General features: G+C 53.0%; 1 protein-coding gene across 1 annotated transcript in view; it reads right to left on the bottom strand.

Annotated features, from left to right (window-relative positions):
• Positions 1–4,041: 4,041 nt before the first annotated feature.
• The window catches only part of PTPRF (protein tyrosine phosphatase, receptor type F), an 80,101-nt gene continuing 58,820 nt past the window's right edge, over positions 4,042–25,322 (bottom strand). Inside the window, exons 14-35 of the mRNA XM_021710749.1 lie at positions 24,935–24,961; positions 23,430–23,547; positions 22,774–23,352; positions 21,982–22,079; positions 21,528–21,781; positions 21,349–21,442; positions 20,535–20,756; positions 20,007–20,161; positions 17,198–17,313; positions 13,963–13,995; positions 13,006–13,103; positions 9,945–10,068; positions 9,603–9,778; positions 8,809–8,928; positions 8,380–8,534; positions 8,012–8,297; positions 7,729–7,907; positions 7,370–7,496; positions 7,010–7,135; positions 6,492–6,646; positions 6,254–6,389; positions 4,042–5,736 (exon numbers count right to left, since the gene is read on the bottom strand). Coding sequence (XP_021566424.1) covers positions 5,668–5,736; positions 6,254–6,389; positions 6,492–6,646; positions 7,010–7,135; positions 7,370–7,496; positions 7,729–7,907; positions 8,012–8,297; positions 8,380–8,534; positions 8,809–8,928; positions 9,603–9,778; positions 9,945–10,068; positions 13,006–13,103; positions 13,963–13,995; positions 17,198–17,313; positions 20,007–20,161; positions 20,535–20,756; positions 21,349–21,442; positions 21,528–21,781; positions 21,982–22,079; positions 22,774–23,352; positions 23,430–23,547; positions 24,935–24,961 — 3,447 coding nt within the window. The 3' untranslated portion in view covers positions 4,042–5,667. The remainder of the gene's footprint in view (positions 5,737–6,253; positions 6,390–6,491; positions 6,647–7,009; positions 7,136–7,369; positions 7,497–7,728; positions 7,908–8,011; positions 8,298–8,379; positions 8,535–8,808; positions 8,929–9,602; positions 9,779–9,944; positions 10,069–13,005; positions 13,104–13,962; positions 13,996–17,197; positions 17,314–20,006; positions 20,162–20,534; positions 20,757–21,348; positions 21,443–21,527; positions 21,782–21,981; positions 22,080–22,773; positions 23,353–23,429; positions 23,548–24,934; positions 24,962–25,322) is intronic.

The raw sequence follows: 25,322 nt of genomic DNA, 5'->3' as shown, positions 1-25,322 counted from the left end.
AGGCAATCCACTGGCCTCGGCCTCCCAAAGTGCTGGGATTACAGGCTGAGCCACTGAGCCTGGCCAGTTGTTGCTTTTAAAAATAAAGTACTGGGTGGGCAGGGTGACTCAAGCCTGTAATCCCAGCACTTAATGGGGCCGAGGTGAGAGGACTGCCTGGCACTGCAGGTTCAAGACCAGCCTGGGCAACATGGTGAGACCTTGTCTCTACAGTAAAAAATTAGCCAGGTGTGGTTGTGCACGCCTGAAGTTCGGCTACTTGAAAAGCTGAGGTGGAAGGATCACTAGAGCCCAGCAGGTTGACACTGGGGCAGCCATGAGCATGCCACTACACTCCAGCCTGGGCGACGGGAGTGGGACTCCAACTCAAAAGTTAAATAAATAAATAAAGCATTGCTGGGAGCTCAAGCCTGTAATCCCAGTCCTTTGGGAGGCAGAGGCGAGGGGATTGCTTGAGCTCAGGAGTTCGAGACCAGCCTGAGCAACTTGGCAAGACCTCATTTCTACAAAAAAAAAAAAAAAAAAAAAAAAAGACAGGCATGGTAGTGCGTGCCTGTAGTTCCAGCTACTTGGAAGGCTGAGGCAGAAGGATCGCCTGAGCCCAGCGGGTTGAGGCCCTGGTGGCTGTGAGTGTGCCACTGTATTATGAGACCTTGACTCAAAAACAGACAAATATTAAGTATTAATTATATGATTTAAAAAAATTTTTTTTATTTATTGTAGAGACGAGGTCTCACCATCTTGCCTCTTGCTCAGGGTGTCACAGCCACACCAACCTCAGTGTATCATGCACACTCCCACCCAGGCCATTGCTCCAGCTGCTCCCTCTACCTGGGTGCTCATCTCAGATAGTTAGCAAAATAAAATCCCTCACCAGATTCAAGCCTTTCCTCAAATCCCATCTTTCCAATGAGGCTTCCTCTGACCACCCCAACTATCAGTTAAACTTTCCCCCACATGCCTGATCCTTATCATACTCGCCCCACCCGTGGCGTATCTTATCTCCTAATAAACCATAAATACATGGCTTATTTTTCATATGTATTGCCAGCTTCCTGATGCCAGAGTATAAATGCACAAGGGTGAAAATCTCTGTTCAGTTCACTGGTGTATCCAAGCACCTAGGACGGTGACTACCACATAGTAAATGCTCATTAAGTATTTGCTGAAAGAGTGAATGAGACCAAATTTTCTCATAGATAAAATGGGCATAATAGACTTATCTCATACATTTTTGTAAGGATTAGGTGAAATAATACAATTCAAATAACTTATATACAGGGTCACTTCACAATGCATAATTAAATGATGCTTCTGAAGGAAATATTTGCAGGGAAACCTAAAAAATGAGGAGCAAGCCAAGTAGAGGTGGAGAGTGTTCCAGAACAGCTATGGGAAGGGCTGGAGCTGAGATAGAATGGTGAGGTAGGCACAAACCTAAGTAATTGATTTTTTCATGGCTGGAGGGCAGGGGATGAGCAGGAGAAGAAAAGATGAGGCTACAGAGGCCAGGTCCTGCAGAGCCTGGAAAACCATGAAGGCATCACAGCTGACCTGAGGCCCTCCTCAGAACATCAACTTGGTCATACCTGCCCTGCAAGGGAGAATCTCTCTGGCTATGTTGAGAATGGATTAGTCAGGGCAGGACTGGGGGCAGGCAGACCAGATAGAAAGCATGGAGAGATGAAGAGAAGAGAAAAGAAGGCAGAATGGGGAAAGGAGGAGAGGGAAAGGAGGGGGGGTGAGTGTGCAGACTGGGAAGTAGCAGCGGAAATGTGGACAACGTAACAGGTGCATGCAGAGGCCAAATGAACAGAATGTGGTGATGAATTGAATATAGGGGTGAGGGGGCAAGAGATGCCTGATGGAGCACTGGGTGGATGAGGGTCCTGGAGGAGTGGGCTTGCAGGCAGAGAAGGGATGAGGAGGGAGGGGAGGGCTAGCAAAGGCAATGGAAAGGACGGTGATTCTGGAGCAGACTTCAGCGGGCGCTGATCCAGGCTCTAGCGCTTACCTGCCCTGTGGTTGCTGACGAGTGAATCCACATAAGCCTGTTTCCTCATCTGTGAAACAGAGAGGAGAGTCTGTTCTGCCGGCTGGTCCTGAGGACTGGCAAGCAGGCCTGTTGAGCACTCAGCACAGAGCCTGCCTGGGGTGGTCCCGAATGCTGGTCTTCCTCAAGTAAAAATCTGGTATTTAGCCCTCACTTGAAAATGTTTAACGTCTCATTCTTTTTTTTATTTAGCAGTTATTCAAATGTAACACCATCAGGAATCATGCAATAATAATGCCTTTTTTTCTGAGCAAATAGAAATAGACCAGGCACTGAGGCTGGGCGGGGTGGCTCACGCCTGTAATTCTAGCACTTTGGGAGGTGGAGGCAAGAGGAATGCTTGAGCCCACAGGCTCGAGATCAGCCTGGACAATATGGCGAGACCATGTCTCTACAATTAAAAAAAAAATTAGCTGGGTATGGTGGTGCATGCCTGTGGTTCCAGCTCAAGGCTGTAGTGGCTGTGAGTGTGCCACTGCACTCCAGCCTGGGTGACAGAGTGAGACTCTGACTCAAAAGAAAGAAAGAAGTGACTGAGCTTGATGGCTCAGCCTGTGATCCCAACACTTTGGGAGGCCGAGGCAAGTGGATTGCCTGAGCCTGTGGGTTTGAGACCAGCCTGGGCAACTTGGCAAGACCTCATCTCTACAACAGATAAAAAATTAGCTGCCATGGTAGCGCGTGCCTGTAGTTCCGGCTACTTGGAAAGCTGAAGCAGAAGGATCACTGGAGACCAGCAGGTTGACGCTGGAGTAGCAGGGAGTGTGCCACTGCACTCCAGTCTGGGTAACAGAGTAAGACTCCAACAAGAAAGAAAGAAAGGGAAGAAAGGAAAGAGAGAGAGAGAGAGAGAGAGAAAGAGAGAGAGAGAGAGAAAGAGAAAGAGAGAGAGAAAGAGAAAAAGAAAAAGAGAGAGAGGAGAGAAAGAGAGAGAGAGAAAGAAAGAAAGAAAGAAAGGAAAGGAAGGAAGGAAGGAAGGAAGGAAAGGAAGGAAGGAAAGAAAGAAAGAAAGCAAGAAAGAAAGAAAGAAAGAAAGACAGACCTGCCAGGGACACCTACATCCCTTTCACAATCACCTCAGTTTCCTTAGCTGCACCATCTGGTTCCACCCAGCCCACATGTCTAGCTGTCTCAGTGGTCCAGTCACACAGCACTTCTTGGGGTTTCTCATGTCTCTTTGTGTGCTCCATGCTGCCAAGGCTTGGTATATGTTGTTCCCTCCATCGTGAACACTTTCCCCACCTTTAATCTTTAACCACTACTAATCCTATAAACACTTATAATCCATCTTATGTCACCTCCTCCAGGAAGCCTTCCCTGGGTCAAGTGATACCTCTGTGCCCACAGCACCTCAGTGTTGCACTCTGTTATGCAATCTCTCCAGTGTGATCATTGCTGACTTACACATTTCTCTTCTCCACTTATCCTGGGTCTCCATCTCTGAACCCCTAGAAGTTCCATGATTGGACAACCCACAAGACTTGTCTGATTACCACAGAGAGGCTATACAGCTCAACAAGTGTGAATGCTGCTGTATATCCAGTGGCCAGATGGACTCACTGCATTTCTGGTGTCCAGTATCCACACTCCAAGAATTACAAGAGTCCTCACTAACTAATTTCCATACAGTCAATCTCTGCCACCACAGGGCCATCCCTCTCCTTAGAGCAGGGAAGGAAGAGAAAGAGGTGGAAGTGGGATTGAAGGGAGCATGGATCCTGCAACACCGTAGGGGGAGCAGTGGCAAGGGGTATGCTTGTCAGCCCAGGATGCTCTTCATGTGCGCTGGTGGCTCAAACCCAGCTCTTGGTGGCTTAGTCTTCAGAGTTCGTAACCACTCTTTTCTGAAAGTGGGAGCCACGCCAGAAGCCTGCCACAATATTTAGGACAGTCTCACTGTCCCCTCAGGAGCAATCTCCAGAACCCACTCTAGCTGTTGATCTGGCCCAGACATTTTGGTTCCAGAAAGAGCTGAGACAGAGGCCCGGTTTGTAAGAAATCTGATTATTCAAATTTATTACCATCAAGAATTATGCAATGATGCTGTAGTTTTTCTTAACAAATAGAAAACAGACTGTGTACAACAGTGAACTCTACAGCACTAGCATCCACAAGGTAAAAATGAATGTTTCATCATCCAACATTACCAACCCTGGATTGTTGATCTTGACTGAGCCTAGCTAGATTTGGGGACATCTGCATCACGTCCCTCAGCTAAAACAGCTATGCACCCTTCCCCGCCCCACTTACCTATCTAGATAGAGCTGCCCAGAGGAAGAGGCCCTCTCCCTGCCCCTCAGCAAGCTGAGATAATAAGAATTGATTATAGTACCATTGATAGAAGTCCAGTAGTCTTGCCACATTGGTTTATGAGGGCATCTTGGAGTGGAAAAGAGCAATTCCCAGGGGCTTTGCAAACCAGGGAGGGAAATCATCTGGCTCCTACTCTGAGGACAGACATGTGCTACCAGGCCCACTGGCCTGGACCTGAAAGGTCAGCCACGCCCCCAATTGGCCCTGAGGTGCGTGGGGCACGGCACACACCCTGACCTGTGCCATTCACCTTGGCCATGTGGCCTGACCCCACAGCCTACAAACACGCCATCCTGCAATGCTGGGGACAAAAGCAGCCTCTGTGTGCCCAGTGGTCAGCCAGCAAGTCCTTCGGGAACCCCAGGTGCATGGAGTTGCTTCCCCTCTTGAGGGTTTGAAGCGGAGGCCAGGGGATAACTTTTTTCTTGTTTTTTTTTTTTTTAATTTTTGTTTTTGTTTTTTTTTTAACCTTTGCAAACACGATGGTGATGAGGAACGCCTTGCCAGGCTCCCCCAGACACGTCTGTGGTTCTGGGCTGTGAATGTTAAACACACACTGGGATAGACGACTGAGGATGAGTGTTCCCTATCTCCTCCCCGCCCACCACTGTCTGTGGGGCCTAAAAAAAGGCTCTTAAGGAAAAACACAACTTTAAAAAAAAACTGAGTTTCCCTGCATTTGGCTGAAACAGGATCTTGTCTGAAAGGCTGGAAGAGCAGCAGGATCGGCGCTGCCTCCCAACCCACGGCTGAGCCTCCGCTCAGGCTGGCGGCCCCAGCACTGCACGAAGAAGGCAATTTCTGTCCTTCAGCGATAAAGTCATACGAAAAAAGGATCCAACAAAGTGAACTCAAAAGAGAAAGCAAAATAAACTCCAACCCCACAGTGGCCCATTCTGCAATTAAGGAGTTGCAAAAGGAAAAATCAGAGGGAAGAGGCTAGAATCCCTCAGTCTACCCCACTTAATGTATAAAAACGGAGGCTTTGCCCCCTCCCCACCCCATGAGAAGAAGCATGAGAAACGCGGTAGCAGAAGAGAGAGCTTGAAGTGGGCTCCAGGTGGACCTGGTGGACAGAGGGGCCACAGCACCTGCCTGCTGGTCCACCCACTTGCCCAGGGGTGTTCTGGGCTCTCTGATTGGTGTGGCAATGTTCCTGAAACGCTGTGGTCCCAGTGGGCTGTGCTCTGCCAGCAATAGCATCCGTGCAGGAGGGCTGGACGATGGTCGGTATGGCTCAGAGGAGCTGGGTCCCCTCCGGAGCCCCCCAGTGGGGGCAGTGGAGGAGAGGGGAGCGGTAGTTACGTTGCATAGTGGTCAAAGCTGCCGAGGTACTCCAGGGCCGCACGGTAGCACAGCTGGTACTGGTCCTGCCAGGATTGGGAGCTGGTAAGTATGTATAGCCAGCAAGTACGCCCTACCCACACCACTGAGGGCACATATACTGTAGCCACTGGCCATGGATTTAGCCTCTGCTGGCCAAAGGCAGGTGCTGGACCCAAAGAGTTGCCCCAGGCAGGGTCCAGGGAAGCCTGAAACAGCCTCTAAGGGCTCATCCTCTCTCCTTTCCCTGTCCCAGGCCCCCAGATCTACTTGCCTGCCACCTGCCACCCCGATCATGCTTGTCTGCTCCTGACTGTGCACCCCATAAGGACTGCTATGTTGCACCTGCCTCAGAGGCCAGGAGTACCACTGGCACTCTGCACAGAGCTGCTGAATGTTTGAGCACATCTCACTCATGTCTCCCCTGAGTCCCTTAGGCAGCACAAGCAATGTGAAATGTTGCAGCATGAACGCATGTGCTATGTATATCTGACTGCAGCAGGAGCCTAGGATTGTAAGCAGGGCTGCTGGGGAGACCCTGGCCCTGCAGGATGGTTTGTGTACCTCTGTCTGCACCATGGCAGGACGCTGTGTGCGCAAGGTCTTCACAGTCTGGAACATGTCGACCACGCCCTCATAGCGCATGCGCTCCAGAACGATGCTCAGAGTGATGAACACCCCGGTGCGGCCCACACCAGCACTGCTCAGAGACACAGCTGGCTCAGCATTCTTGCTCACTCAGGGAGTGGGCCTGCCAGGCCTCAGGCCCCACCCACCCAGCCCTCCATGGGAACAGCCCCACCTGCAGTGCACTGTGATGGGCCCATCCTGCCCGAACTGTTCCTTGGTCTTGTGCACCTGTCCGATGAAGTCAATGAAGCCCTCACCCGTCTTGGGCACGCCCTGCTCTGGCCAGTCTGTGAACTGGAACTGCCGGATTGTCCTCGACTGCCCATCCTGGGAGAGGTGGGCAGGGGAACAGGATTAGGGTTTGTGCCTTAGGTGGCACCCCCTCTGAATTAGGCAGCATGAATGCATGTGCTATGTGTATCTGACTGTAGTAGGAGCCTAGGACTGCAAGCAGGGCTGATGAGGAGACCCTGATCCCGCAGGACAATCTGTGCACCTCTGTAGTACAATGACACAGGCATGCATCCATGACATCATTACACCTGAGGCCACCTGGGTACTCACACCCTAATACTTGCACACTCCCACCTCAGATTCTTGTAGCTCGAGGTAAGGTACCATGTGGGCATCCACTCACCCCACATGTGGTCACGCATGGTTTTATGGACATGCTCAAGTGCAAACACTCACCCGGGCGTCTGTGACCTTGAACTCACGCAGGATGTACTGGGGCATGTTGTACTCAGCCATCGGGTCAACAACAAAGTACTGGTAGCGAGCAGAGCGCTCTGCTGGCCAGTACTGATGGCATTTCTCCTGTGGACAGAGGGCCCAGCCCCCATGATCAGGTGAGGAGGAATGGGGAGGGAAGTGCCAGGTTTCAGAGGACTCTGGGACAGGATGCCTCAGGGGGTGATAACAGGGATCTGAGGCTATGCTGATGGGAGGCTGGGGTGTGACAGGAGAGAGTAACAAAAGGGGCATCTCTCCCACCAGGGGTTGGTATACTTCCAGGTATGAGAAGGGCCCTGGGGGTAGGGGTGGGCTCACCCTGCCCATCTCCCGAAGCTTGGTCAGCATTACGATGATGGTGGAATTGTGCTCCCATAGCATGCGCCAGAAGTCCTCGGTGCTCTCTGCCAGAGGCCCCTGTGTAGCTATGTAGGCCTTCTGCTGTCTGGGATGGACATAAGACTGGACATGCTGGAGGTGTTGCTGCCCCCAAAGTCTCCTCTAAGACTGTGTCACCCCTTGGGGCCCTGCTCAGATCACCCCTTCTCCAGGAAGTCCTCACTGTTCTACCCAGCCCTCTCTGGTCTTCTGGGCTGACCCTACTCTGCTGCCTCCCAGCCAGCCAGGTGCCTAGGCCCCTATAGGGTGTGTGGTGGGTCAGTGACAAGCATGCTGACCTATAGCCATCAAGGAAGCTGGCATTGATGTAATCGGAGCCCTCCACGCCACGGATGGGTTGCAGACACACACGGGTCAATTCATAGGGCATGATGTTCACCAGGCGATTCTTGAACTTGTTGCAGGGAAGGTTGGCGCTGATGAAACGGGACGTGTGGGCCTTGGAGCTGGCCAGCAACTATTGAGAAGCAGGGGATTGGTCAGGCCTGGCCTGCTGGGGGGGGGGGCCTCCCCATGACCCAGTCCAGACTCTGAAGTCAAGCTGGCCCATCCAAGTCCCACCTTAAATTCGAGCTCCATGGCGGTCACACTCTCCCCAGGAGGTACTTGGCCCAGCTTCTGGATGTGGGCATAGAGGTTGCGGGCAGGCACCTCTGTATGGCCACATGTGGCGGCCTCCAGCAGCGCCTCGTGGATGAACACGTACTGGTCCTCTGTCTGCACCATGTAGTTCCTCTGCGAGCGCATGCACGTCACATGGCCATAGATGTCCACCGTCTTCTCGTGCTTCATGCGCTCCAGCATGGCATCAATAACAATGAAGCAGCCCGTGCGGCCCACGCCCGCGCTGCGGAGGACACGGGCTCAGCTTAGGGTAGAGGTCTCCCCATCTCCCACTCCATCCCCTCTGGGGCACTGTACCCTCTCACCTGCAGTGCACCACCATGGGCCCCGCATCTAGTGGGTTGCAGGCTTTGACTCGTCGCAGGAAGGCCAGGATGGGGGTTGGGTATTCGGGAACACCATGGTCTGGCCAAGCCATGAACTGGAACTGACGTAGCTCACGCTTCTCACTGGAGCCACTCTGGGGAGTAAAGTGGGGACAGACAGGGTGACTAGGAGTCTGCTTGCTACAGAATCACAGCAGGATAACCTGCCATGCCCTGATGGGACTCAGAAGCCACATAAGGTAGCCTGAAGGAGCTCACAGCACTGTTCCCATAACAGTGATCCTCACACCATATGCACATGGGTCCAAGACCCTGACCTCCCAGGATTCAGGTTCCCACTCCCCCCACACTCAGACCGCTGTCCTTATAGGGTCTGGGCAGGGGACAAGCACTGGGGGAGGGCCATACCTTGTGGAGTGCAAAGGTGCGCACGGTATACGTAGCCAGCTCCACTGTGTCCAGCAGGGTCACCTGAATGAGGCCATAGGTCTCAGTGCCACGGGCTGGCCAGTACTGATCACACTTCACCTGCAAAGGACCAAGAAGGGCAGGCTGATGATGGAGGAAGCCCACAGCATGGATGAGCTGAGCAGCATGGAGGTATAGCCTATCTGGCTGCAAGGGCCCAGTCTTGAACTCTCAGATCCAATGTTCCCCCTACTCCAAACCACATCAGGTCCTTGTGCTGTCACCACCCCGCCCTAGCTGGTGGAATGAGAACCATAATTGAAAATTATTTATTCAAGGCCAGATCACACCAGGCACATTTTCTGCCAAATTTACCCATAACGTTTATGCACCATTTTCAAGCTCTGTAAATTTTACGTTCCAGTCAATGCTATGCAGTACAAAAACAGATAACAGCAGCTCTCTCTACTAATTAACTTAGGGGATGTGTTAATGCCCCAGGAATACTCCAGCATCTGGGGAACATGTGAACACCCCGGAAACATGCCAGCAACTAGGGAACATATTAACATTGTCAGAAAATGACAGCATTTGGTGAAACATATTAACATCCTAGGAACCCACTAGCATCTGGGGAACATGTTACGTCCCAGGAACACCCCGGTATCTGAGGAACATAATAATACCGCAGAACACCAACAGCATTTGGGGACCCCCTGAGGTACTTCTTCCCATAGGGACAGAAGGTGATGCCCTACTCCCACCTGCCTCCTTGGAGGGCCCTGCAGTCTCACCCGGGACTTCTCCTCCAGTCGTGTCATCATGACCACAGTGGCCGTGCGCTGTTCCCATACCATCCGCCAAAAATCGCCCATGGTCTCAGGCAGTGGGCCCTGCGTGGCGATGTAGGCATTCTGCTTGCGGTAGCCGTCAATGTAGTTGGCATTGATGTAGTCACTCCCAGGGACACCTAGGATAGGAAAGGATGTGGGAGGGCATTACTCCAGGGTCCCCAGCAGCCCACCATGCCTCAGTGCACCCCGAGACTCATGGGCATCTTCTATAGGACAAAATATCACCCCAGCCAGCAAGTGGGAGGAGAGCAGGGGATGGGAGGGGCGCTGCTCCTGGCTCACCATCGATAGAGGTAAGGATAACTCGAGAGTGGTCGTAGGCAATGACATTTGCGTAGCGGTTCTTGGGCTTGTTCACCTCTAGGTTTGAATTCTCCCACGTGAACTGCTGTCCAGGATCAATGGACTGTAGGGAATGGAGAAAGCAGGTGGAGTAAGAGTTGAGGTCAACCTACTTCCCAGCCTTCCAGGTGGTGCTCACATCCTGCCTTCACTCCCTAAGCCACAGCCGGCCCCTCTGCTCTATGGTACTGGTGAGGGAGTACACCACTTCCCCGACCATAGAGCTCAGAGGCTGCCATATAACCTAGCCAGAAAGCAATGGACCGAGGACTTTTTTGACCATGTCTGGTAGTGATCTGAGGAGGGGTAGGTATAGGGAAAGATCCCTCAAGCCCTGCATCCAACTAATAAAATTAACAAAGATATGGAAGCAATGGCAACCTACTCCTGGGCAGTATTTGAAACCAGGGCCCTGAACACCCATGACACCTCCTCATCCTGCTCTCCTCCACCTTTTTGACTGCCCCCGTTTCCTCCCCTTCCCCTGCCCTTCACATAGGTAAGAAATGGCTCCTCCAGAGCTCCTTCTGAGCCCTCTTCTCAGTCTACCACCTTTCTGGATGATCTTATAGCTTGCGGGAATTTTATACCCATATGCTGGAGCCAACTGTAACCCTAGTGGTGACCCAAGCTCTCCCCAGAAGGTACAGTGCCCTGGACATCTCCACCTGGAGATCTCACAGGCCCTTCAACCTTGGACCTTCCAAAGCCGAGCTCATCCACTTCTCCTCCAAACCTGCCTCTGCTGCTGGGTCTCTACCTCAGTGAGGGGCACTATCACCTATCTATCCAAAGCTGGGCCAGAACCTGCAAGTCGACTTCAAAATCCCTCCACATCCCCTCCCACCAGTCACCATGTACTAGTATTCCCTCTTGCTCAGCTCTCTCTGACCTGCTGCCACTGCCTTCTGCCAGGCTACCCCAATCCAGGTTCGGCATCTTCCTGCCTATTCTCTCTTGCCTCACACTGACCCACTCAGTCCTAAAGGAGAACAATCCTTTCAAAATGCAGATCTGAATATGCATTTCCTGCTTAAAAGCCTTCCATGCACTCATCACCTCAGAGAGCAGTAACGATAACAGCAAGGTCTCAGTGAGAACTCCTGGTATGCCCGGGACTGCTGTGAGCACCTTGCATGTGTTCTCCATCTAACGCTTATATGAGATAGGATCTATTATTACCCTTGTATTTTACAGATGGATACAAGCCGGAGTTCTCAGCACAGCACACAATGGCCTCCATATTTTGGCCCAGTCTCATTACTCTCCAGAGGACAGTGTCCCTGCTTCTGTGAGGCCCTGCAGCACACCCCATCTCTTGGCTGCTTCAGTGCTATCAGTCTATCTTCTCCACACACGTTGGTCATATGTAATACCAGAGCCTACTGTCATAGTCACATTTTCAATGTTGATTCTCTGTATGCATGTGTTTCTCCACTGATGGGGCTCCCTGAGAGCATCTGTATCCATATCCCTCCCTAGCATGGGGATTGGCCCATGGTATTACGTATGAATGACTTACTGAACGTTAAAGGTAACAGAGCTATAGGTTCCTGGCTGGGGAAGAACATGTGACAGCCTTGGGGAGCCTAAGAAGGTTTCCTGGAGGAAGAGGGAAAGCTTTGATTGGAGGAGGAAAGTGGATAGAAGGTGGAAGGGTACCACTGTGAGCCCAGGCAGGGCTGTGTCAGAAGGAAGGGCAGGTGTGGGGTGTACATGAGTGTGGGTTGAAGGCCATGGTGGGTTTTCCTAACCAGGTAAAGAACTGAAGGCAAGAACCCCACTCACAAGCTTTGTTACCCCACAGCATGGCTTCTGCAGACAGAGCAGGCCCCAGTGGGGGCTCTACAGGTAGAGGCAGCATGATTTCTTTGCGTTAGATGTATTCATCCATTTGCCTGCCAAGCTCAATTTCCTCTTCAGAAACCTGGCCCACAGCCCTTGGAATCTATCTGTTCTACAACTCTTGGAAGAGCAATCTTGGTGGCCCAGGATGCATCCCCACAGTTGAGGACAGACATCTGACTGAAAGGGGAACAAGCTCACAGGCTGGGCTGAGCAAACACATCAATCACCTTTCTACCAATCATCTATGGAAGCCCAAGCCAGGAGCTGGGGAAAGAGTGGTGGACAAGGCAGAAAGACATCTCCCTCGGTGCTTCTTAGAGGAGATGGGTCTCTGCTTAAAATCACCTCCTTTTCTAAAAAAGCCCCTCCCAGCTAGGAGGACTGAGGACACTTAAATCACTCCCTGCCTACCTGTGGGTGGGATGAAGTCCCTCAGACCCTGAAGCCTGAGCCCCCAGTTGGCAAGAGTCAAGGCCAGAGGAAGATGGGCATGTGGAAGGCCCCCAGGCAGGATCTGTGCAGCCTGAGCAGCAAGACTCAAGTGCCCAGACTTCCCATCTCTGCAAACTGTGCTGTTGTTAGTACACTTGTACATGTGAGCATATGCATGTGTAGAGCACAGGACATCAGGGAGGTCTAGGTTTGAATCCACTATTCATTAGTTTTTTGACCTTGGGCAAGTCACTGCCCCACTGAGCCCCCTACTTGCCCATCTGTAAAATGGGATAATAACAATTTCCATTCCATAAGGCTGCTGGGGGACTGAACGAAATGATGTGTGCTAAGTGCCTCGCCTGGTGCTGGCCTGCAGGAAGCTCTTGATAGATACCAGCTACCAAGGCTAATATCACCAATCTGTGTCTGTATGTCTGTGAACTTGTTGCATCCGGGCACGTCTGAGTGTCCAGACTCTAGTGACACTCACAGCCTTTTGAAGCATTGCCTGAATGAGGGTGGCCACAAGAGGGAATTGGGTTGTAGCTGGGTCCAGCACTTGAGGAGCCCACTTCCCCAGCTGAACCTTGTTGACCCTCCTCTCTGTGCTCCAGAAAAGCCTAGAGTCTCCCACCACAGCTGGGACCTGGGAGAAGATAGGAGCTGGCCTGGGGGTGGGCCCAAGCCACATACATGGCAGGGGGTAGAGATGTCTCACCTCATATTCCTGGGAGAATTTGAGGCCATCATTGGCTTTGAGGCGCTCGATGTTGTCCGCCAGGTCAGTGATGGGGATGGGCGGGTGGTCTCGCATACCTGGGGGAGGAGAGGTACACACAGACAGCATTAGCATGAGGCTTGAGGAGGGTGGCAGAGATAGTCCCAATGCATGTATGTGCACATGTGAACACGTGTGACCATGGAGCACTTGGCACTGGTGGCATGGAGACGGCAGCACATGCGGCAACAGGGATGGTGGAGCACACAGTGGTTGGAGGGCAGGAGAGGACAAAGGGAAGTGTTGTGCTGTGAGCACGTGAAGCGTGTCCTGGGGTGCAGTGCTGAGTGGGGGCACCAGGGCCCTGCCTGGCAAGCCTCTCAGGAGGGAAGAGAGGTTTCCTTCTTCCCAGATGGGGTGGGAAATCCAGGTCAGTGGCAGTGGACAGGACAGAAGCTGGTGTCCCATCATACCTGCATGTGGACAGCCCTCTTGCCCCTCACTGGCGCCAGTTACCATGGGAGACTCAGGGACATCATCATCCCAGGCACCGAGTGCGTGGATGGAGTGGTCACCAAGTACAGAGACAATGGCAGAGCAACACAGAGGAATACGGAGAGAGGAGCAGGAATGAGGAGGGGAGTATGGAGACAGAGAGACAAGGAGAAAAGAAGCAGATATTCTCAGAAGGGTGTCAGACTGAGACCGGAGGTGGGAAAGGCAGGGACAGAGACAGGGTCAGTGAGAGAGAAAACCGGTCTGAAAGAAGCCAGGTGGGTAGAGTGGAGGGTGGGGAAGGAAAAAGATGAAGGGAGAGCAGAAAAGGGAGAGAAAAGAGAGGGAAGGGGAGAGAAAAATTCAAGGAAGGAAGGAGGTAATGGGATAAGAAAAAATGAGGCGTGGAAACAGACACAGAAGCCAAAGTATCCCCCAAACACGGGAACTTTGGAAACTAACTTGAGGTATTCGGGCAACTGGGGACACTGGAACCTGCAGAGAAAAAACAAACAACGGGGCAAGAGAAGAAAGCCCATTAACCTTTTCCGGTTACGTCGCTGTTAGATACAGTGGAGGGGGCAGTGTGGGGATGCAGGGATGGAGGGGTTAGGAAGGCTTGGGAGGGGATTGGTAGAGGAACAGAACGACAGGGATAGTGAAGGACCTGGAGCTGTAGATAAGTCCCACCATGGCCCCTTCTCTCTCCCAGCAAAACAGATAGGGTGTCCCACCCCCAGAGGCAAACGCTCCCAAACCCTGGGGGGCCTGGTGGCTTCTTTTTATAACTAAATACAATTCCAAACCAACCTTGTCCCCTCTGGTATCAAAGTTTGGCCTTGGCTATTTTCAGACAATTTCCATACTGGAAAAAAGAGCACTCTTCTTTTGATCCCACACCCTCTCCCCTCTTACAGCTCATCACACCTCCCCACAGGGGCCTTCAAGAAGTTTCTCTCTTTCCATACACCCTACTCATCACTCAGTCCACGGAAATGCTTCTGCCCCCAGGATGTGGCCACCATCCTCTCTCCACTGCCCTATTTGCCAAAGCCAGCGATCTTCCTTCTCCATTTTCCGACTGCTCCACACCACTGAATCCCCATACCTCACGCAGCAGTCTGCTCCTTGGTGTCAGGGACACTGTACTCCTTATCTCCTCTGGCTACTGCTGCTTCATCTCCCTGGCTACTCTTCATCTGTCCTTCCTTAATGCTGCACCTCCTTCCCTTCCCTGGGAGAGTCCATCTATTTCCAGGTTTTGACCACCGTGTGCTCCTTGGCCCCTCCCACACCTGTGGCTGCAGCCCTAAGGTCAGCCCAGAGGTCCAGACCCACTGCCCCCTAGTCACTCCACCCCACTACTCAGCCAGCAACCGTGGACCATCTTTGCCCCCCTATGCAAGTCAGGGCCCTACTGCCCTCACCTCCTTCACATTTCCTGAGTCCGTCCCTTCCCTCTGTTCCTACTGCCACCTTTTACCTACTTAATGGCCTTTTCAGTGGTCTGCCTACCCTGATTCTTCCCCTTCAATCCATTCACTCTCTGCACAGCAGAGTGGCATTTCAAAAGCACAATTCTGACCATGTCACTCCCATGATAAATATCTTTAATGCCGCTCTGGTACCCACAAGATAAAGTTCAAATCCCTAAGTTTGGCATTCAAAGACCTCTGTGACTGGCCTTCTGCCTAACCCTCCAGTCATCCCTTGGCTCAGTATTCCCCCCCATCCCCGATTCCAGTGCTGCAGAAACATTCAAGTGCTCATAATTTGATGCACATGCAATACCTCTGAGCTTCTGTATATAGTTCCCCTGAAGCTACTTCCTACCCGCTTTTCCTGACCACTTTCCACATGGCCTAGCACTTCTCCCTAAAGAGGCTTCTCTGCTCTCCAGGTCCCACATCTTGGTATTTGATTTCTCACAGATCCAATCACGTGGGGTTGCAACAGCCTGCTAGGTCTGCCTGGCATGAACTCTCTCCAGACATGTGCCCTTGGATTTCAGTCACCATGTTGTGAGGAAGCCCAGACCACATGAAAAGGCCTTGTGTGGGTGTCCCGGTTGACAGCCCCAGTGAAGCTCACAGCTGACTCATCAACCACCAGACACATGAATAAAAGAGTCTTTAGAATCTAGGGGTTGGCAAACTTTTCCTATAAAAGGCCAGACAGTAAATATTTTAGATAGGTCTCTGGTCTTTATCACATCTATTTTTTTTTTTTTGAGTTGGAGTCTCACTCTGTCACCCAGATTGGAGTGCAGTGGCCGTTCTCAGCCACCGCAACCTCGACCTGCTGGGCTCCAGGGATCCTTCAGCCTCAGCCTTCCAACTAGCTGGAACTACAGGCATGCGCTACCACGCCTGGCTAATTTTTTTTATTTTAGAGATGAGGTCTCGCCAAGTTGCCCAGGCGGGTCTCAAACCTGCGGGCTCATGCAATCCACTCACCTCAGCCTCCTAAGGCGCGGGATTACAGGCTGAGCCACCGAGCCGGCTTATCACATCTATTTAACTCTGCCTTTATAGTGCAAAAGTAACCACAGATAGCACATAAACAAATGAGTATGGCTATTACAGTAAAAATGTCTTTACACAAACAGGTGGTGGGTCATACTTGGCCATGGACCATAGTTTGCCAACCCCTGCTTTAAACAATTCTAGCTCCCAGTCTTGAAGTCTTCTAGCCGAGGGCCCAAACACTCTAGAATAGAGACAAGTTACTCCTGCTGTGCCCCGTCTGAATTCCTGGCTCACAAAAACCATGAATGATAATACATAATGATTGTTGTTTTAAGCCACTAAGTTTTGGGGTAATTTGATATGCAGTAACAACCAGCTCATACATACACAAACCCTGTTTGTATGCATTAGTTCACTCACTTGTTCAGTTGTCTGTGTCTCATTTCACAGGCATTCAATAAGAACCCACCATGTGTTGAATACAAAGGCTAGGGGGTGAACAAGACACAGTTCCTGGCACCACAGAGTTGAGATTGTCACTGAGGCAATCCCAGCTCATTGCGAGAGGCGTCATGATGGAAGAAGCAGAGGTTCTGGGAGCTGAGGAGAAACACCCAACCCTGTGTGGGGCCGCTCTCAGGGGAAGAAGTCTGAGCTGTATCTGCTGGGGTATGGGGAAGGAGTAACATTTCAGGTAGAAGAAACATCTGGACAGCCACGGGAGCGTGGCTAGGGAGAAAGGGCAGGCATGCAGCACAGTAAACCTGGGGTCAGCCTCCAGGAAGGGTTGAATGAGGGTACCTTACCTCTTCCCCACTGTCTGGTGGGGCATCTCCTGCTAACATGCCCCTTTAACACATGGAGGGGTCAGAGTATGGATGCAGACACTGGCCACCTTATGGTAGGGATGTCAACCCTGGTGGGGAGGTGGTCCTTAGCCCATATTGAGAGAACTTGACTGAAGACAAAGCAGGGGCTAAGCAGTTTTGCCATCTGAGAGGCTCCTAGGCCCTGGGGCGTCTGTCTGTCCAGCTATTGGATATGGGGGCACCTCAGTTGCTTCAGTTCAGAGTAGATGAGCACAGGAAGAAGGGCAGAAAGGAAGAAAAACAGGGATGGGGGCATGTGGCTGAGATCCTTTAGTGGAGAAACCAGAATCCTGCAGAACAGAGCCCATAAGCCTCTGTGGTCTGGGCTGGGGACACACAGGTTCCAGGGAGCTGCCCTACCTGGAGTCTGATAGTTGAGCCTCCGCATCTCCACAGGGTCAGAGGAGTGGGCCAGCAAGGAGTCCTTCAGCCCAACTGACTGCTCATCCTTAGAAGACGGGGAGTGGGTCCTTTTCCTAGAGAGACAGGAGGAGGCTGGTAAGAGCCGGAGGGCAAGCCGAGGGCAGTGACGCACGGCATGGCCGGCTATCACACAAGACTGTGTCCTCAGCTCTGTCCTCCCATCACCCACCTCTTCCTGGAATCTCTGAGTGAGGAGGAGCCAGGGCAGAGCAGTCTTAACATGAGAACAGAGGACGGTGGGGAGGGGGAGAGTGTGTAGTGAAGAGGGGCAGTGCAGCGAGGGAGCAAGGGGTCGCAGAGGAGGGCAGCTCCTTTGGATAGAAGGCAGGTCACTGCAAAGCAGTGACTGCAATCCCCCAAGGCCACCATAGCTGAGGCAGCAGAAGCCACCAAAAATAACATGCAAATGACATATAAAATACACAAACACACAGGGTACTGGGCCTCAGCTGTCTGGCTCTGAGAGTATCAGGGTAAATGCTCAGGGCAGCAGGGGAGGGACAGGAAAGTTATCACCCTAGCTGGGCAAAGTCCTCTCTCACTGGCCTCAGTTTCCCCATCTACAAAGATGTGGTCAGAGACAGACCATATGGTTCAGCTGCTGACAGAGCCAGAGCCACTTGTGGCCTGTACACATGCATATGTCTGGGGAAGAAGCACTTGCGTGAGTGTGCTGAGGTGTGTGTGTACCAGGACACACTTCCCTGCTACTCTGTGGAGTGAGTGCTCTTGGCACAAACGCAAGACCATCTGTAGCAGCACTGAGGTAACTTCTCAGAGAACTGAGAGCCTGGTGAAGGTTCTGGCGAACTTTGGATACTGAGGGAAAGCACTGAAGTCTGCATCATACACATGCCCTGAAGAAGCAGCATCCTCTGTGGAGGGTACAGAGTTGAACCGGCAAGACAAAGTCTGCCCCCTCACACCAGTGAGGACTTGGTCCCAAACCAGGGAGCCTGCTGAGCTGACTGGATGGTTTGCTGCTTAAAGCCACAGGCCAGGAGGCTTCCAGTAAAAGCACCATCCCTCCCTGCAGGCCCAAAATGTGCACAGGGTTAAGTAGGGGGGAGGCGTGTGAAGAGAGAAGGAATGACTCCTACCTTTCTTGTTTACTAGGTCCCGAAGACAAGCAAGGACAGAAGAAAGGAATGGTCATTGTTTCCACCAAGCACTCAGCCCTCTCATGACATGGGGACACTGTGAGCCCCTTGTATGGCACCCACATGACATTCAAGGAGAGAGGTCTCACCTCTCCAGTCAGACACCAGGTGGGAGTGGGAAGGATGAGCAGGTGTATGGGACACTCCCCAGGGTCCCCGCCCACAGGTTCTCCACCCTGGGAGGAAAAAGTAGACTCTTTGGGAAGGTGCACTGGGGACCAGGGCAGGAGGATATAGGCACTCCTATGCAAAGATGCATTCAGACACACAAACCAGCACACGTTCATCTGCCAGGTGCTCACTGACACACTTGTGTGCTCAGCTCTGGGCCAGAGGCTGCAGGCTCATGGCTTGGCATACTCAGCCATAGGCCCAGCATGTCTGCCATGGAACATCCTGGGAGCAGATCTGGGGTTGTGTGGGAAAGGTCTCACAGGCACCAGAGTCTTATTTTTCTTTTTCTTTTTGTTAGAATCTCACTCTGTTGCCCAGGTTGGAGAACAGTGGCACAATCAGGGCTCACTGCAGCTTCAACCTCCTGGGTTCAGCTTATCCTCCTGCCTCAGCCTCCCGAGTATCTAGAACTACAGATACACACCACCACACCCAACGAATTTTTTTATTTTCTGCAGAGATGAGGTCTTGCTATGTTGAACTCCTGGCTTCAAGCCATCTTCCCACCTCAGTCTTCCAAAGTGCTGGGATTACAGGCACGAGCCACTGCACCCAGCCTGCAATTAAATCTTGAAGGATGAGGCAGCAACTGCCAAGTGGGCAGGGAGAGGGAGATCTATAGCACAAAGGAGAGCACATCCCGCATATGCATCAGTTCAGTGTCACAATGTTAGGAGTGGTGGCAGGAGCCAGATTGGCCAGGCATTTGACTGTCAAGCTGAAGAGGTTGGGCTTTACCCTGGGAGTCACCAAAAAGTTTTAAACAGAGAGTAATAAAGGTAAATCTTTGGAGATAACTTTCAGGCTGGAAGGCGGATGGGTAAGAGAAGACTCCTAGGGCAAGCGGCTACAACTACCCAAGAGAGGACTGTGTGTGAAAGACACAATGAGGCCGAGACAGCTGTCGTGGTCACAACAAGCCTTCAAAACTGTCTGCTAAGTGAGCACCCGTGGGCATGTAGGGTCATAGCTGGGTCCAGAACCCTCTAGTCTAAGCAGGAGAGTGGGGCTGGGGAATCATCTACAAATAGTGGCAGAAGGAAGGGACTTGAGATAGGAGATAAGGAGGGTGGGGTTTTAAAGCTGAAGAGACAGACACACTCACATCCACAGAAACATGGAGACAGACAGACGAGCCTGGGGATACACATGGAACCACCTTCTGAAGCTTCAGCTCCTCCTCACACCAAGGCTGCCGTATGCAGAGGTCCCCCCCATATCTGACTGGTGTAAGCTTATAGACATAGGTCTGCATGTACATACTGCTTCTGTCCTTCCTGGCTTCTGGCTAAGCCCGGGGCCTAGGGTCTAGGCTTTGGGAGGCTGCACCTTCTCCACAGGCACCATGACCAGAGAGGGCCTGAGAGGAGAGGCAGGCTGCCATCCCCTTGAGTCCCGAGGGCAACACTCACCTCTTGAACAGGAGTATGGCGATGACAATGAGGATGATGAGGATGACTGCCAGGACGGGGCCAGTCACCCACAGCATCTCAGGCTCCTCCTGTTGCTGGGCTGGTGTCACCTGGACCACTATCTCATCCGAGTAGGGGCTGGAGGCATAGCGCTTCTGTGGCCCAGAGGAGGAACAGCATGGCTGTGAGCTTAGTGTGAGATTCCCCCACCCTCTGTCCATCAACCCTGGAGAAAGGGCTCTGGGGCTGGGTTACACTGTCTAAGGGCCCAGGCTGGTCTCTTAGATCCTAAGAGGTGGACCTAGAAGGACTGGGTCCCAGGAGTCAGATTAGGTCTGGCCTTCTGGGTCCTGGGCGTAGTCTATTGGGATCCCTAGTGTGGGTCTTGGGTCTCTGGGGCTGTTCCAGGCTAGAGATCTTGTAGTTCCTGGGTTGATGCAGACCTGAGGTCTTATATTTGAAACTGGCCTAGTCTTGGGTCAGGCTTGGGTTCTCAGGGTGCTGAGAGCCAAGTCGGCTCAAGCGGACCTGGTCCACGGGTTCCTTTAAGGAGGCAAGCACAAAGCACTGGTAGCTCAGGTCTGGAGACAGGGGACGGTTGTAGAAGCCCCGGTAGTTCTTCTTGTCCCCCAAGGTGAAGGTCTCAGGGAGCACATCCATCTGAGCGGCCACATACGGCTTTAGACGCTCTGCCTGCCGCCGCCGCCGCTGCCGCTGCTCCTCGCCACCCTGCTCTATGGCCTCCAGAAGCTGGCAGAGCAAAGCATGGGAGTCACATGGGGCCTTAGAGCATGCCACTCCAAGCCCACGCCTGGCCCAGCCCACTGCTCTCACAGAGAAACGCTGGACACCACAAAGTCACTCTTCCCAGCCAGTCCAGGAGAAGAGGCCCTGTGGGTAAGCTGCCCCTATTCTAACCAGAGGGCTGTTTCCACACTGGCTGTCAGGACAGGCAGAAAAACTTCAAATGTTTGGTGACCACAGGCTGTAAGGATCATCCAGAACTCCACAGCCTCTAGATGTGCGGGTCTCTGCCGAGTCTACAGAGCTTGGGATTCTCTTAGCCTGCAGAGATGTTTCCACGACCTCCCAGGGATTCCTGCTAGACACCTCCAGGGGATTCTCACCCTTCAGGAGTTCTGTGAACACTCCCGAGGGGCTTCCCTCAGAGTCCCTCTCTCCAGAGAGGGGGCAGGCTGCCAGCCAGAGGAGCCACAAGAGTTGATTTCAATTTGGGGAGTGAATCTGGGAGAGTCACTGGTGCAATGTTCAGGGCAAGAAGGCCACCAGCCAACCACAGCAATGTGGTTGTTATCAGTGTCCTTGTCCTCTCCCCAGGTACCTCATTCAGCTCCAACTCTTCAGGTGTGCTCCATCTTGGCGCCAGCATGCTCCCGCCCACACGGTCAATGGGTACCACCACAATGTAGAACCACCTGGTTGGGCAGAATGGGAATCAGGACTGTTACCGCTGGCAGCCTCCAACGCTGTCCTGCCTCCCCCAAAGCCTCATGTACACACCTGACAAGCGAGAGGTCCTGCACGTGGGGCATGGAGAGGGCAAAGCGGCCGTCTTCTATGTAGGCAGAGGCGGGCAGTGGCTTATGTGGTAGGAGGTCGGGGGCTGTGCGAATGGACACAAGATGCTGCAGGCCACCCGCACTACTGCCACGGTTCATCAACACAAACGAGTACTCTGTGTTGGGCTGCAGGTCTGCGATCAGTTTCCGCATTGAGTGCCCGTCCACCTCCACACTCTGCCCGTTGTACAGGATCTGTGGGGAATGGCGGGGGAGAATGTGGCAGCGCCTCTGGCTGAGGCTCCCCACCATGGGCCTGCAGGGCACAAATATGCATACACACACAACCAGAATCCTGCTCCACAGACACACTCCCATGTGGGCTGGGACTGGAATGACAGCACCCAGCAGGCCCGCATGTGTGCTAGACTCAGCTGGCCATGGTCCTTACTCACCTTGAAGGGTACAGGTGACTTGTAGGAGTCAGGGACCTCCCAGCTGAGCAACACAGATGTCTTCATTGCAGCTGCCACCCGGAAGTTCTTGGCAAACACTGTGGAGGCATAGGGAGGAGGGAGTCTAGGTTTGTGAGGTGAGATGAGGGTGCCAGAAAGGTTTCCGCCAGGATGAGATGCTGGTCAGGGCACAGGGGGCTAAGGATGGCTGCACAGTACCAAACACCCCACCACCAGCCAGCTTCGGATTTCACCATTTAACTCCCAGCCCAAGCTCTTCCACAGTGAACACTGAACAGGGCCAGGGATGCCACAGCAACCGTGGTCAGAATCTCCAGAGCATGAGGGTAAAAGCTTGAGCTCACAGACACCAAGTCAGAGTGACCAAAGGTCAGTGGGTTTCAGTCGTGAGAAGCGTGTGGCCACACACCAGCGCAGGGTAAAGCATGTTCACTAGAGGTCAGTGGGTCATGGCCCCAAAAGATGAGTGTCACATACCAAAGACCAGTAGGCTGCACATCTGAGAATGATGCAGTCAAAAGAGATCAGTGGTCAAAGTCACGAGAAATTGGTAGGTCACACAGCAGAGGTCAGTAGGTCAAGAATAGCAGGAGTCAGGGGTCACATGCCTAAGAATGTGGCACTAGAGGTTAGTGGTCACAGTTATGAGAGATTGAAGGTCACACACCAGAGGCTGGTGGATCAGTCACCAGAGGTCAGTGGGTCAAGGAGAGCAGAAGTTCCCAGGCGCAGCCACACTTAGGCAGGCGATGCCATTCCCGCAGCACACACCTTGCTCCACTGGCATGGTCCGGGACTGGATGCTGGGGCTCAGGGGGCCAGCGCCTTTACGGGTCCATGCGCGGACCTTGATGTCATAAGTGGTGTCTGGCTTGAGGCCAGAAAGTGTAAGGTGGGTGTCTGCTGTGATGTGCTGCAGCTCCTGCTGGCTGTTGATGTCACGGAACACCACAGTGTAGTTGGTGATGCGCCCATTCCTCTCTGCCAGCACTGGTGGGTCCCAGGCCAGTTCCGTTGTAGACATGGTCAGTCCTATCACACGCAGGTTTTGGGGGAAGCCGTTGGGCAGGTCCTCAGGGGTTGTGATCTCCTTCTCGAACTCCTCACCTAGGCCGGCTCGATTCTTGGCAGCAAGCCGGAAGATGTAGGTGGCTCCCTTGTGCAGGCCAGTAACCGTAAAGTGCTGGTCGTCCTTGCCAAAATCTATGGTGTTGGGCCGTGCCTCATCGGCCCGGCGGTACTGCAGCCGGTAGCCCAGCAGCTCACCGGGCAGCTCCTTGGGTGGGTGCCACTGGAGCAGCGCAGTGTTCATGGCCGTGGTACTGACCATCATGGTGGGCCGCCCTGGGACTGAACAACCACACTCTGGGCTCTGGTGCTGCCCTCCCCGCGACCCCTCCCTCAGGTATGTCCTGACTGTCACTCACCTGCCCCTGTTGTTGTAACAATTTTGGGCTTGCTTCGGGCACCATCTCCCTTGGTGGTATAGGCAGCAACAGTAATGGAATAGGTGGTCTCTGGGGTCAGGCCACTGATGGTGGTTTCCTGAGGGAGGAAAAGGGGTCCATTCCCCATCACAGGAGTACAGGGAGAGGCCAGACCACACCAGCCACCTCAAGATCCTAGCCTGCAGGAAGCCACTGGCCACACTGGGCCAGGGAGGTAGGACACAGGCTGTGCAATGCTGGCCTCGGAGGTGGGGCAGGCAGGTGGGATGTGGGCCCCTCCCAGGAGCTGCCCACCTGGGGCAGACAGCTCATTCTCCCTTTCAGTCAAGAACAAAGGACCACACTGTTTCCCTCACTCCATTGTGCTGTGGATGACACCTTGTGAGGTCTGTGCACACATGCACACACAGGGCACAGACCCTTGCACACACCCAGCACAGCTCTTGGCACATACATGCACACAGCCTATAGATTCTCCTGTGTAAGCAGATGCAAGGTCACCTGTGGATGCTAGTACATACGCATGTGCGGGTACGCGTGCACACACACACACATACACACACAGACACATACACGCACGCACACACACACACACACAGAGCAGGGTGGAAGAGTGGACAGGGATCCTACAGGACCAAGTCAGAACCCCACATGACCCCTATCTAGGCCACTAACTCCATGAGTTTCTATACCCTGCAATACCTCCTGAGAAGAAGGGTGAGGTGGAGTTGGGAAAGGAAGAAGACAAGGAACCCTCCACACCCAGGAACCCACTTCCTCATTTCTATCTGCCAGTGCTACCTGAGAAGGCCAAGACAATGTTCTCCACCTTGGCAGACCCTGCCCATATGCCCATCTCCAGCAAAGGCATCATTTCTGGACATGCGGAGAGACACCATGAGAGGTCAAGCCACAACACGCAGAGAGAAGGGTGGGAAGAAGGGAGGGACCATCGTGCAGTGGAAACAGAGCTGTCACCACCAACCCTGATGTCCCATCCAGCTCTAGCCTTGGGTGGGGCCACTGCAGTCACCACCAAACCCTCACAGGCCCCCTCCTGTCCCAGCTGGAGGGTCTCCCAGGGTTGGGGCTCCAGAATGCACCAATGCCAGAACCTGGCTCCCTGGACTGCCCTCCCAGCCTGGGCCCTGAAGCAGGTGATTTTTCACTCCAGGGATCAATAAGGCCTAACGATCAGGATGGGACTTAATTCCATCCCTGTCTGGCCAGAGCAGGGGCCAGGCCCTGGTCGATCATGAACACTGGCCTCAAATTGCTGCTCGACAGGCGAGAAGTAAGGATTAGAGGAAATGCCAATCGCTGCTCAGCTCAGTGCTCGCGTCTAAATGCCAATTTTCTCTGGATGAGGCTGGTGCCCTGTGGATCTTGGCAGTGCAGGCTGGCAGGAAAGGAGGGAGAAGAGGAGTGTCCCATGAGCCCAGCCTGACCCAGGTCTTGCCCACACTTGCACACCTGTTACTTACATAGTCCTCGGACTCCTCTGGCCGCCACTGACCGCGGGAGAGGGAGAGAAAGGGAGACAGGATGGTAAAGGACTCTGGCCTGAAGGGGAATTGGCCCGGGGAGGGCAGATGGAGGGTTTGGGCTTCTGAAGTTCCCAGGGGGTAGCATTTCAGGACCACTCCCCATCCACACATTCAAGTCCCTGCCTCATTGAGCACCAGCTGTATCTGCCAGGGCTAAGGAGCACAGGGTGATTAGGAGGACAGCCTATGGGGCAAGGTCCAAGGGGGAAAACTCAAAGCAGCTGGAGGTACTTTGAGGGAGAGGCTGCTAAACATGGGGGACAGTTCAGGCAGAGGAAAGAGAAGATATGGAGGGAACAGGGAAGTGACTGTATGCCCTAGTTTG

The sequence above is a fragment of the Carlito syrichta genome, unplaced genomic scaffold, assembly GCF_000164805.1.
Source record: "Carlito syrichta isolate Samal-C Ts95f unplaced genomic scaffold, Tarsius_syrichta-2.0.1 Scaffold301018, whole genome shotgun sequence".
Classification (NCBI taxonomy): Eukaryota; Metazoa; Chordata; class Mammalia; order Primates; family Tarsiidae; genus Carlito; species Carlito syrichta.
Note: the sequence above shows the minus strand (reverse complement) of the source record. Positions and strands in the feature narration are given on the sequence as shown.